This window comes from Ctenopharyngodon idella, chromosome 5 (genome assembly GCF_019924925.1).
Source record: "Ctenopharyngodon idella isolate HZGC_01 chromosome 5, HZGC01, whole genome shotgun sequence".
Classification (NCBI taxonomy): domain Eukaryota; kingdom Metazoa; phylum Chordata; class Actinopteri; order Cypriniformes; family Xenocyprididae; genus Ctenopharyngodon; species Ctenopharyngodon idella.
In genome coordinates this window covers 23991417-24003836 of record NC_067224.1, presented here as the reverse complement: position 1 = coordinate 24003836, position 12420 = coordinate 23991417, and the positions used below count along the sequence as shown (strand labels likewise).

The 12420-nt window shown below is 39.1% G+C and overlaps 1 protein-coding gene across 4 annotated transcripts in view; it reads right to left on the bottom strand.

Moving 5' to 3' along the window:
* Nucleotides 1–5161: 5161 nt before the first annotated feature.
* The window catches only part of ssh1a (slingshot protein phosphatase 1a), a 46763-nt gene continuing 39504 nt past the window's right edge, over nt 5162–12420 (bottom strand). For 3 of the 4 annotated variants that reach the window (XM_051893475.1, XM_051893476.1, XM_051893477.1), the window contains 6 exons: nt 12235–12363; nt 11791–11837; nt 11312–11458; nt 11022–11222; nt 9861–10554; nt 5162–9760 (listed from right to left, as the gene is read on the bottom strand). In XM_051893475.1, coding sequence (XP_051749435.1) covers nt 8672–9760; nt 9861–10554; nt 11022–11222; nt 11312–11458; nt 11791–11837; nt 12235–12363 — 2307 coding nt within the window. In that variant the 3' untranslated portion in view covers nt 5162–8671. Of the gene's footprint in view, nt 9761–9860; nt 10555–11017; nt 11223–11311; nt 11459–11790; nt 11838–12234; nt 12364–12420 lie in introns of those variants that run through there. The other variant, XM_051893478.1, reaches the window with a different exon arrangement.

Genomic DNA, 12420 nt, shown 5'->3' with positions numbered 1-12420 from the left:
ACATTCTCCACGCTGAAGCAAAGTGATGCGTTTGTGTAAAAAAATATCCATATTTAACAAGTTATAAAGTAAAATATCTAGCTTCAACCAGACCACCTTTCATATTCAACTTAGAAAGAAAGCGTAACTGACGCCACGTCAGTTTAGCTTTTTTTGTAAGTTGAATAAGGAAGGTGTAGGACGTAGCGTAAGAGTTTTGAACTGCGAGAGGCATTACACTTTCTTCGTAAGTTGAGTACAGAAGGCGGTCTGGCGGAAGCTAGATATTTTACTTTATAATGTGTTAAATATGGATATTTTTCTTACCTATACGCATCGCTTCCCTTTGAAAGGCCTTTATTAACCCACCCTGAGCCATATGGAGTACGTTTTGCTTTGGATGGATGCACTTTCTTGAGCTTTATTCTCGTTGATCCCATTCACTGCCATTATAAAGCTTAGATGCGTCAGGAAATTTATTAATATAACTCCGATTGTGTTCATCTGAAAGAAGAAATTCATATACACCTAGGATGGCTTGAGGGTGAGTAAAGCTTTTTAATTTTCATTTTAAAGTGATGAAGATGTGATAATCAAACACAGGCACAAATTTATAAATTGCACACTGTCCTCTACATTACGCCATAAACTAGTTACAAAGTAATGCAAAGTGCCATGTATTTTTTACATGTAAATGCAGGTGGTTATGCCTTAAGTTAATAATGTGTAGGCTACCTGCTGCTGTCCGTGCCATTAACCAAACAACCAAAGACAAAGTAAAATTCCCTTACTGCTCTTGACTGAATAACTTTGTAGCTTTAATAAGAATCAATGTATATTACATCCACACAGTGAAGACTATGCAGTGTTTTATTTTTACATTTTATTACTTTATTACTTGGCCCCCACTGCCAGGGTGTGGTGGGTGGGTGCAGCGGGGGCCAAGAGGGTCCCGACCCCGAGTGGTGGAGTGTGGTCGGGTCGGGTTGGGGGTGTGATAGTGATTGACAAAAGGGGGGTGGCATGGTTATTCTGTCTAATAAATTGATCTTCTTTAATTGTTGATCACCTGCTATATACCTTAATATGAATAACCTGAAGATCTGTGAGATAATCAAAATTGTAAATTGTGCATAAAATGTCCTCTACATTATGCAATAAACAAGTTACAAAGTAATACAAAGTGCCATGTATCTTTTCAAAAATAATTTGTGTTTCTAAATGTACCTAAATAAATATTATGCTATATATTAAAAGAGAAAAATGATGTTGTCTCCTAAGTTTATTTGGAGCACAAAATATTCAGTCATTTCAGGCAACTGATAAACACAGTATGTGACTCAGTTGTCCAGCTTTTCAGTCAAAAATCACTAAACCATTTTTCTCTTCATTTTCCCTTAGTATTAAATTGTTTTAATCCACAATTAGCATTTGCTTTTTACTACATGGGAGGGAGGGCATTTCCTAAATGAGATTGACTTAACTCAAATTAATAAATTGGCAGAAGGTTTTTTTGGATGAAGTTAAAGTGTTGTTCACACAACTCATATTTTTAAGTTTATTTAAAAAAAAAAAACAAATCTTGGGTTAGATTGACTAACGTAGTTGTGCTGAGTTTTTTGTGGATTTTTGCTGAACCAACACAACCAAACTAGTCATTTGCTCTTTTTTCGAGGTTTTTTTTTTTTTTTTTTTTTTTACAGTGAATGTGAAGTTACCTAACAGGTTTGAAACAACATGAGGGTGAGTAAATGATGGAATTTCCAGTTTTGTGCTTTAATGAAAAAAAGATTATTAATAACAGATTTGTCACAGTCCTAAGGCCTTCATTTTATTGTTTCTCTCTAAGCAAAGGCCTTTATTCCCAGCACAAAAACATGACATCACCACACTCCTCTTTTGTCCCACAGCAGGCTAACCGAGCTGTTATCTGTACGGTTTATATCCTTTTACAGTTAATGTGTCAACTTGATAGGCATTCTCAGTTTTATGACTTTAAGAATCACTCCCTCTGTTTTTAATTTAGTCCTTTGTATTTACAGATTAAATTGTTCATGAACTTTTTTACAAACCCGATTCCAAAAAAGTTGGGACACTGTACAAATTGTGAATAAAAAAGGAATGCAATAATTTACAAATCTCATAAACTTATATTTTATTCACAACAGAATATAGATAACATATCAAATGTTGAAAGTGAGACATTTTGAAATGTCATGCCAAATATTGGCTCATTTTGGATTTCATGAGAGCTACACATTCCAAAAAAGTTGGGACAGGTAGCAATAAGAGGCCGGAAAAGTTAAATGTACATATAAGGAACAGCTGGAGGACCAATTTGCAACTTATTAGGTCAATTGGCAACATGATTGGGTATAAAAAGAGCCTCTCAGAGTGGCAGTGTCTCTCAGAAGTCAAGATGGGCAGAGGATCACCAATTCCCCCAATGCTGTGGTGAAAAATAGTGGAGCAATATCAGAAAGGAGTTTCTCAGAGAAAAATTGCAAAGAGTTTGAAGTTATCATCATCTACAGTGCATAATATCATCCAAAGATTCAGAGAATCTGGAACAATCTCTGTGCGTAAGGGTCAAGGCCGGAAAACCATACTGGATGCCCGTGATCTTCGGGCCCTTAGACTTCACTGCATCACATACAGGAATGCTACTGTAATGGAAATCACAACATGGGCTCAGGAATACTTCCAGAAAACATTGTCGGTGAACACAATCCACCGTGCCATTCGCCGTTGCCGGCTAAAACTCTATAGGTCAAAAAAGAAGCCACATCTAAACATGATAGAGAAGCGCAGGCGTTTTCTCTGGGCCAAGGCTCATTTAAAATAGACTGTGGCAAAGTGGAAAACTGTTCTGTGGTCAGACGAATCAAAATTTGAAGTTCTTTTTGGAAAACTGGGACGCCATATCATCCGGACTAAAGAGGACAAGGACAACCCAAGTTGTTATCAGCGCTCAGTTCAGAAGCCTGCATCTCTGATGGTATGGGGTTGCATGAGTGCGTGTGGCATGGGCAGCTTACACATCTGGAAAGGCACCATCAATGCTGAAAGGTATATCCAAGTTCTAGAACAACATATGCTCCCATCCAGACGTCGTCTCTTTCAGGGAAGACCTTGCATTTTCCAACCTGACAATGCCAGACCACATACTGCATCAATTACAACATCATGGCTGCATAGAAGAAGGATCCGGGTACTGAAATGGCCAGCCTGCAGTCCAGATCTTTCACCCATAGAAAACATTTGGCGCATCATAAAGAGGAAGATGCGACAAAGAAGACCAAAGACAGTTGAGCAACTAGAAGCCTGTATTAGACAAGAATGGGACAACATTCTTATTCCTAAACTTGAGCAACTTGTCTCCTCAGTCCCCAGACGTTTGCAGACTGTTATAAAAAGAAGAGAGGATGCCACACAGTGGTAAACATGGCCTTGTCCCAACTTTTTTGAGATGTGTTGATGCCATGAAATTTAAAATCAACTTATTTTTCCCTTAAAATGATACATTTTCTCAGTTTAAACATTTGATATGTCATCTATGTTGTATTCTGAATAAAATATTGAAATTTGAAACTTCCACATCATTGCATTCCTTTTTTATTCACAATTTGTACAGTGTCCCAACTTTTTTGGAATCGGGTTTGTAACCTACACTCCTTTGATCAAAACCTACACACATTCCACCAAGACTGCAATGATACAAACTGTGTAGTTAGACTGTCTTGCGGCTCTGTGCTTTTCTCAAAACAGCAGTAACCATAAAGAAAACTACACTGGACCTCTAGTGTAAACTGAGACAGTGATAGTCATGGTAACAGAGATACAGTACATGAGGAGAGCACAGTATCAGTACGGTACCACTCTATCAGTATTACAGCTGTGTACCAGTCTCCATGGCCAAAGTTTAGTGAAAGTTTCCTGATATAATTAACAAGCTATGAAGGGGAGTGGACACTGTGATCACGTAAAGAGATACTGACTAAAGTTTGCCCGAAAAGAAGCTGCAAATACAAGGGAACAAAGCCTTATAAATCTTCCTGTTATGCGACTGGTCACCATGGCAATGATCATAACAGGATGCTCTCGTTTTCTCTTAGATAATAAAGGAGAAATGACTTCAGCACAGTTCACCAGACACTAAGATTGAAGAAAGAAAGCAGGCCACGCAGAAGTGGAATTGCAGGCTGCTGTGGAAGAACCTGGTGACTCCTTCTGAAAGATCATCATGAGGACATATTTATTTTACAAGCCCTAAACAGTATTTAGGCATTTAAGCCACACTTAAAAGTGTATGAATGTAACTACATTATATAACTAAATATCAAAACAAGTGGCAATTATAAGTAAATAAATAAATGTTACATTAAATAAATTATGTTCTTTTGAACTTTCTATTCATCTAGAACCAAAAAAAACTGTATCATGGTTTCCATAAAAATATAAACAAGAAATTTTTGAGAATGATTTCTGAAGGATCATGTGACACTGAAGACTGCAGTAATGATGCTGAAAATTCAGCTTTGCCATCACAGGGATAAATTACATTTTAAAATATTTTAATTAATTATTCAGCATATGCAGATGCATAACATATCTAGACATTCAGACATTTTTAAATGTGACAAAAGTGTCCAAATACATTTTAGGGACACTTACTTACCTTATTAATACCTAGAGCATGAATACAAAATAAAATCATAATTTATCTCCATCATTGGGTCATACATGACAACGAACATGCATTTTATGCTTCCTAACTGATTTGTTCACTGTCATAACTTAACTTCTTTACAAAAGATCAGTTGGAAAGTACCAGCTGCATTTAATCCCTATATTAACAAGAAAATGAAATGAACTGACCGATCATGTGCATTCATTCCCAGAAGACTTGATGGTCATTAATCACCCAGTCTTTCCTACAACCTCAAAGCCTGCAACAAAACCTCTGATGTCATGCGTGCAGGGAGGTCTAGCCTGTAGTTGCATAAGCTGGCTGCTCTAACTGCACAACCATGCCAGAAAATACTGACAGAGCACAGATGGCACACTATGATGTCATAATACTATATTAGAGTGTGCGAACCAATCAAATCAGAGTCTAAAATGGTCTAGATTAAAGTGTTTTGCCAGAAAACGTAGCGAACATGACAAGAAAAACTAAAGATTGAATGAAAAAGTTTATTCCCATAATAAACACATACAGTACATTATCTCAACAAAATGTACAAAGTGCAATATGCATTGAAACTACAGCAAATCTGCAGTACAAAGGGAAAAAAAAAAATTACTGCATACTTAATAATGATAACAATAGTGATCGCGTGAGGAGAAGCGAGCGCTCCTATTTTGTGAGCATCGCAATTAAACAGCATTGCTAATTCACAAAATGACGCTCAATATCCAACTAGAGTTAAGTCTATGGATGATCTGGGAACAGAACAACCAGTGTAACATTCTGGGAAATAAAGCCACTGTCACCATCTTTCCTACGCAAAAAGCTTGAATCTATGGTGGTTCGGTAAGCAACAGCATCAACAAATGTGGCATTTAATATTGATCCTCAACACAAAACTTTGGTTATCACTTCATACTTGAAAAGCATAAAATCCTTCCTTGCTCCTTTGGAAAGGAAAACCCCCCCAAAACTTGACAACTCTAACAGCTTTCATGAGTTTGCAGTGTCTTCCTCTTTAATTAAAAGGAAATAATGCAAAATGTCAATGATCTGTTTCTATTTTTTCTAACACAACAATACAATTTAGGAGTGTACAGCAGGAAAATGTCTACCAGCTTTAAAATGTGCCCATGTAACCCATTGGCCTCTGCCTTAACTGGCAACATTATCAAATGGGAGTCAACACAGAACAATGCCTCTAGTGCTTCTGGGTAAGGCACTTGATGTTGATGACACAAGACAATGCAGGAAACCAATAACATTTAATCTGTAATCTCTGACCCAGATTTGACCTCAATATGGCATCAGACACAAAATGGCAAAGACTTCGGTGAGAGAAGGAGGGTTCGGGGCACATTAAGAAAGATGCAAGTAACGGTTCATGACACAAGACAGCTTTCTGGCTTATTTCTCCTCTTAGATTTTATATTCAGGCCCCAGAAGTGATATTAAATAGTGCTGATACTTGTCCAATCAACCAAAAATCATTCAGGCAACTGAAGGAACTGATTCAAGTTGACTTTCAGATACAAGTACCATGAACTCCAGGCAATTCTGTTATATGACCAACATACATATTTACATACAGTGTACTGCTGTGTGTATATGTGAGGAAGCGGAGACCGTGTGTGTGCTATGAGCCTGCTCATGTTTTCAACATTAAACCACACACATTCTCTGAAAGGGTTTTGTGTTCATAAATAGTTCACAGTAACGGTGTAGCTGCTGTGCAAGGCACCGCTCGCTCGCACACACTCGCAAACTTCACATTTCTGTTGCACAAACTCAATGTGGTAGCATAGATACATGTAAAAAATCAGTTTAAAAAAATATTGGAAATGTATGCTGCATAATAATAAACCTCAAGTACTTTAACTCAAGCTGTAATCGACCAACTGATTGGTAGATAAAGGGCTGTTGACACCAGGATATGAACAAATGTCATGAAACATTTGGATTGATGCATTGGTGAGTTTGTTATCAAAGCTTTTGTGATCACATCAACTGGTATGGCAAGTTTCCTCAGACACAGAGGTGAATATCACTGATATTTTGATAACATGTCTTGATATTTTTTCACCCCAAATATCAAATAAAATTTGGTAACACTTTATTTTACAGTGCCGTAGTTACACTTTACTACATACACTTACTATAGAAATAACAGTAAATTATGCATAATTACAAGTAACTAACCCTAAACCAAACCCTAACTGTAACTCTATAGTAAGTACATGTAGTTAATTAATAGTACTCAGTACTTATTTGAGTAATTACAATGTAACTACGGCACTGTAAAATAAAGTGTAACCTAACATTTTATGCCAATTCAAATATTAACATTGTTGTATTACAGCATTTTTTGCATTGCATTAATGAGAATCTAAAGGGAATCACCATTGAGAGCAATGTGAATAAAACCTACAATTGTATGTTTATGGTCATAAAAATGGGGTTCAGTTCCTAAAAGCAAAATATAATTTAATATATTTTAGAATGTTTATTAATTAATTATTTCTCTTCTGATTTTTGGCAAAATGTGACCTGGACATGCTTTTGTAAGATTCACCAATACAGACACACACACACTCAGTTTAACAGTTACTGAAACCATGCCACATCTTTGCTTTGTAACTGTCGTCTGATCTTGTTTCAGTTCTACCTATAGATTTGATTCAAAAGGCCAATCTACCTTACTTTGATTTCATTATGGAAAATTGACAGCGAGTACAAACAGGAAAAAGAGTTAGAACAGTAGAGCCATAACATGGTGGGAATCATCAGCAAACTGCAAAAGCTTCAGTTCAGACTGGCATAACCAAGCCACTGCTTCAGGAACAAGTAAGTCTTTAAAAATAACAGTCACTCTTTACCTGGGTGAATGACGAATTTGCATCACATTTGGAAACACGGAGCAGCTCTTTTGCTAGAGAAACTACAATGGAGGAGTTTCCGATGAAATAAAATCTTTACAAGAACACGTTATGTGCTATTAGAGAATGTAACAGTAATAGTGACCCAAACATTTCCCCAAAACCCTACCGCTATTTTGACAGCAACATGGACAGTCACATTCGTTACAATAGCGACTGCATCTATGAGCGTTTCAGTGGATTGAAAACAGCAGCTTGAATTCGCCTCCGATTTTCTTTATCCTTCAAAATGATTGTCTTTCAACACCATCATCAAGTATTAAAAAGATGGAAGAATCCCAAACAAATCTTTTGGTGGTCCTCCACCAGCTTTCCCAATGAGCCTCCACACACACTGCATTGTGTGTGAACACTGAAGTGCTGCCAGTCATCCTGTTTAGTTATCTGCCTGGCTTACAAACAGTACTGTATTGGTATGAGGTATTAGTTTGAAACCTGTGAGTGAATCATCAGTGCTCTGTGAATGTTAAGAGTCCATCAGCATACAAAGAACTTTCCTAATCACGCCAAAGAGTCCATTTCCTTTCACCATCCAGCCAGGAAGCGTGAACACAGCAGGGTGTTTGATCTTAAAACCCTTTTCAAATGTGTGACCATGTCCGAAGGAATCTGTGACTCATTCCAGGCGACAGTTTGTGATTTATGGTGTGATAAATGGGTGGGCTGATGGAAAAATTACACAATAGTCTATTTTGACGCTTTCAAGTAATGGCCTTTGGGATGGCGAGTGCTTATTTTGCTTCAGAACAGCAGAGAGGAAGAGCAGTGAAAACCTCATGAACTGTTCGTCACTCAGTGCAATACACATGCATTATGCCTGTCCATAAGGTTTTGGATTTACTGAATATTATGTCTATATTCATAACAGAAAGCAATTCTTTTGTAGAAGACACTCTTTACCCAAGTTGTTAGATCTGTTCACCGCAAGAACTTCTGTGAATGGCCAATGTTCCCAAGTGGCTGAAATGTTTAAAAAAAATATAAATATAAATATCTCAGTAACATTGCTGGAGAACTCCAGCTGAAGCTGAAACCAAAGGTACTGTTGCTTTAACACCTCCCACTGTCAGCTCTTGGACTCTTCAGGTCCAGATTCGCCTTGGTTGATAACCTCCATGTTGGTGGAGGTCGAGGAGGAGGAAGAGGGCCACGGTCTGGCCCATTCTGGACTGAATGAGTGCTCAGGTTCTGGAGACAATGAGAGCATGAGAAGGGTCCCTGCATCAGAGGAGCACGCCGAGCACAAGTCCTCAGACGAGAAGGTGAGGCTGCCTAGTTTGGCGAGAGAGTTGGAACGCTTTAGTTGAGAAGGTACAGTAAGTCCCGCTAGTCGCATTCGGGCTTCGATTTCTTGCGTACGTTGACGCACAAGGCCTGGTTTGCCACGGACGCTGCGGAGGCTGTCGCTGCTGGAGCTGCGGGTGAGCGTGGAACCATGTGGGGATGAAACCGGCGTCAGGCCACCTGAACCAAGGACCGCCAACAAGGCTTCATTCGTCAGTGGCACTTCCGCTTCGGTAGCGAAATCTGCCCGTGTTCCAAAGGGCCTGTGGAAAGGGTCGGTTGGATCACTGGAATTGTTTGTTGCATCCTCGGTTTTGCTTGAACCTGCTCCCCGTTGCTCGTTTGCACGAGCACGCTCCTGGAAGAGACCGGAGAGTTTTTCCAAGCGCTCTTTCCGGCGACGAACAAGGCCAGAGCGTTGCAGCTGCATCAGAGCCTCTTGTTGTTGTGGAGAACAAGATGCCTCCGCCATCTCCAAACTCTTCATCTCTCTTTCGTTCCTGGGTAGAGCAGAGGAACCTTGTGCATCAGTCTCTTTCTGTCTGAAATCTCCTTCCCCTTTGGCCTCAAGCATCGGAGTCAGGTTATCAGTTTCTTTGTCAAGAGATTTGCTTTCTGGCTTATCTTTATGCCCCAAGGGCATTGCATTGGCATCAAGGCACGAATCTGAGGCAAACTTGCCACCTTTGGCTATCATGGGCAAGTTGGCACAGGGTGGCGTCTGAATAGAGATATTGGGCACACTGTTGAGGGGTAAAGGGGCAAGGCTTTGTCTGTTAGCCTCTAACAGAGCACTCTGGGTGGGCTTGGAAGCGAACAACAAACCAGGAGCAAGCCTTGGCTTAACATGCTGCTTCAGATGGGCACTTTCCTGAACAAGAAAAGACAAGAAAAAATTATGTAATGCAAATAATATATGATGCAAATGGTGCTAGGTACTAATACTTTGTGTGACCATCTGAGAAACTCACAGTGAGATTTTGTTGTGTTCTGAGGTGGTTATTGTTGTTGGAGTTCTCGTTGCACAGATGGTTTAGGCTTGCAAGATCAATCCCCTTTTCATTTGACAACTCCTCACTATCCTTCCTTCCTCCCTCATTCCCATCTCCTCTCTTTGCTCCCTCTGCTAACGCTTCCATTTCTGCTTGCTCTTTCTGAGCCTCCTCTTCATCTTCCTCCTCCACCGTGCTGAACTCCAAACGTAAACGTAGTTCCTCCAGAGGCTCCGCCCCTCTAGAACAGGTCTGAGCGGCCGTGCCCTCTTCTGGGACACCAAAATGGGGTAAATGAAGGCCGTCGCGCCCCTCGAAGGTTTCATCGTCAAGAAGCGCATCTTGCTCCACATCGGCAACCTCGATGTAGACACGATCTACATCCACCAGAGGCGGTGCATGGACAGGCGTGGAAGGGTTGCTGTCGAGGGCCGAGTCTGACAGGCGGCGGAAGTAGTAGTGGTAGTTTTGCGGGTGGCTGGGGTCAAGATCTAGGCTAATTGGAGAGGAGTGGGCGGTAGGCTCACAGCATACGGTGACCCTGGGGTTCGTGGGGTCAGGGGTGACGTGATCCACAGTCTCTGCATTCACACAGCAAGGGGAAGCAGCTTGCTGGCAGTCAGGGTGATCGCAATCTGAATCAGGATGCCACAGACGGTTATGACGCTGCTTACTGAAAGGAAGAAAGACAGAAAGCGTTAAAACCTATGTTGTTCCAAACCTCTGTGACTTGCTTTCTTCTCCAAAACACAAAAGAAGATAGTTTCAAGAAAGAATGTTTCTTTGATTAATCGATTTAATGTCATCTTTTTTTATATTTCGGATCAATTATTTTAGATAAATATTCTATTTATTTATAATTACTTATAATTTATAAATAAATAAAGGGAAGAACATTTCTTGTTTATACAATGAGAGTCAAGGTGGTCCAAAAACAACAATAGACCCTAACTTTCATTGTATGAACAAAAAAACAAACAAACAAAAAAGACATCTTTCAAAAGTATCTTCTTTTGTGGTACACAGAAGTAAGAAATATGCACAAATAAATTACTGATTTTTTTTTTTTTTTTTTTGAGTGAACCTTCAACTAGAAATACACATACCAGTTTACAATACAAAAGGAAAATTTTCTTTTACCTGGCATCCAGTATGCCCTCATACTCTGCCAGCTGTCTCATGAAGCTGGCATTGGGACGGGTGATACTGCGCTTCTGTTTGACGAAGTTATATGCTTTCTCCAGAGACCAGCCATTCTCTTTCATTGCATATGCTATTACAGTAGAAGCCGAGCGGCTTACGCCCATCTTACAGTGAACCAAGCATTTGGATTGATTCTTTCTGCAGAGTATAAAACAAAACAGCACAGAGGGTGTGAAAAGTCATGTTGCTTTTTTTTTTTAAGATAAAAATCTAAAATAGTGCCTTACTTTGCTTTGACAATAAAGTTGTAGGTTTCATTCCAGTGAGCCAGTAAGTCTGTGGCCTCGTCATCGTACACTCGGATGTTGTGGTAGCAGAATGTTCCTGGGAAAAAGTTATCTATTTCCCTTGTAACATTTAAGATGTAGCCCACCCTAAAATAGCAATGAATTCCAATGAAGAGATCGCATAAATAACATCTGGACAATAATAGAAATCCATATGCATGCAAGTTTATTCTTGTTCCTTACACCAGATACTAAAAACACACCATGTGCTTGCTGTAAAAAAACAGCTTTGATGACTTTACTCTGAACTTTAGCTGAAACATGAGAAAATGTTGCCCTTTAAGAGGTTATATGATACATACTTACCTTAAACTTTCACATTTACCAAACATTAACCCATTTACAGAAGCAGTATCTTGAGAAAATCAACAGTATGGGAGGAAAACAAACTGTGGATGTCAGTAAAAGGTAAAACTCACCCAGTTTCCTGAAGTTCCTCTAGATTAGAAGCGTTCCATTCAGAACCCTGAAAAATGAACGATGCAAATCACTGGCTTTTTAGGGAAATTGGCATCTAGTGCCCCATATATGAAAAATACCATCTGCTCTTCTACAGAACTAACAAGCTTTACATTAATAAATTAAAACTAATTTCCTTATCAAACCAGTGCTTCTGTATTTCCTCAGCTTTTACTTGCATTTTATTTGTACTTATTTAACCAATTGATTATTTGAAGTGATTTATAATTCAGATAAATAATTATTTAATTATTTTATTTTTTAATTATCAATTCTAAATAAATAAAAAGAAGGAATTTGGGGGTAGGGTGAGCTGGGGGAGAGGCGATTTGCTCATCATTATACAATAAAATCAATAAAAAGAGGGGGAATAAGGTGGGAGGTCTGATAAAAGCAGCACTAACCAGATAAAGGTGGTCAAAGATGAGAGTGGCTTTGTCCATCTGCCCAAGAATAAGTAGCATCTCATTGTCTATGAACTCTTTGTACTCTTTCAGGTTGCGGTTCATGTGTTGTTCCAGCTCATTACGAATCTAAGGAAAAACACATCATCACTGACTTGCAGTCTCAACAATTGTTCTGTTATACAC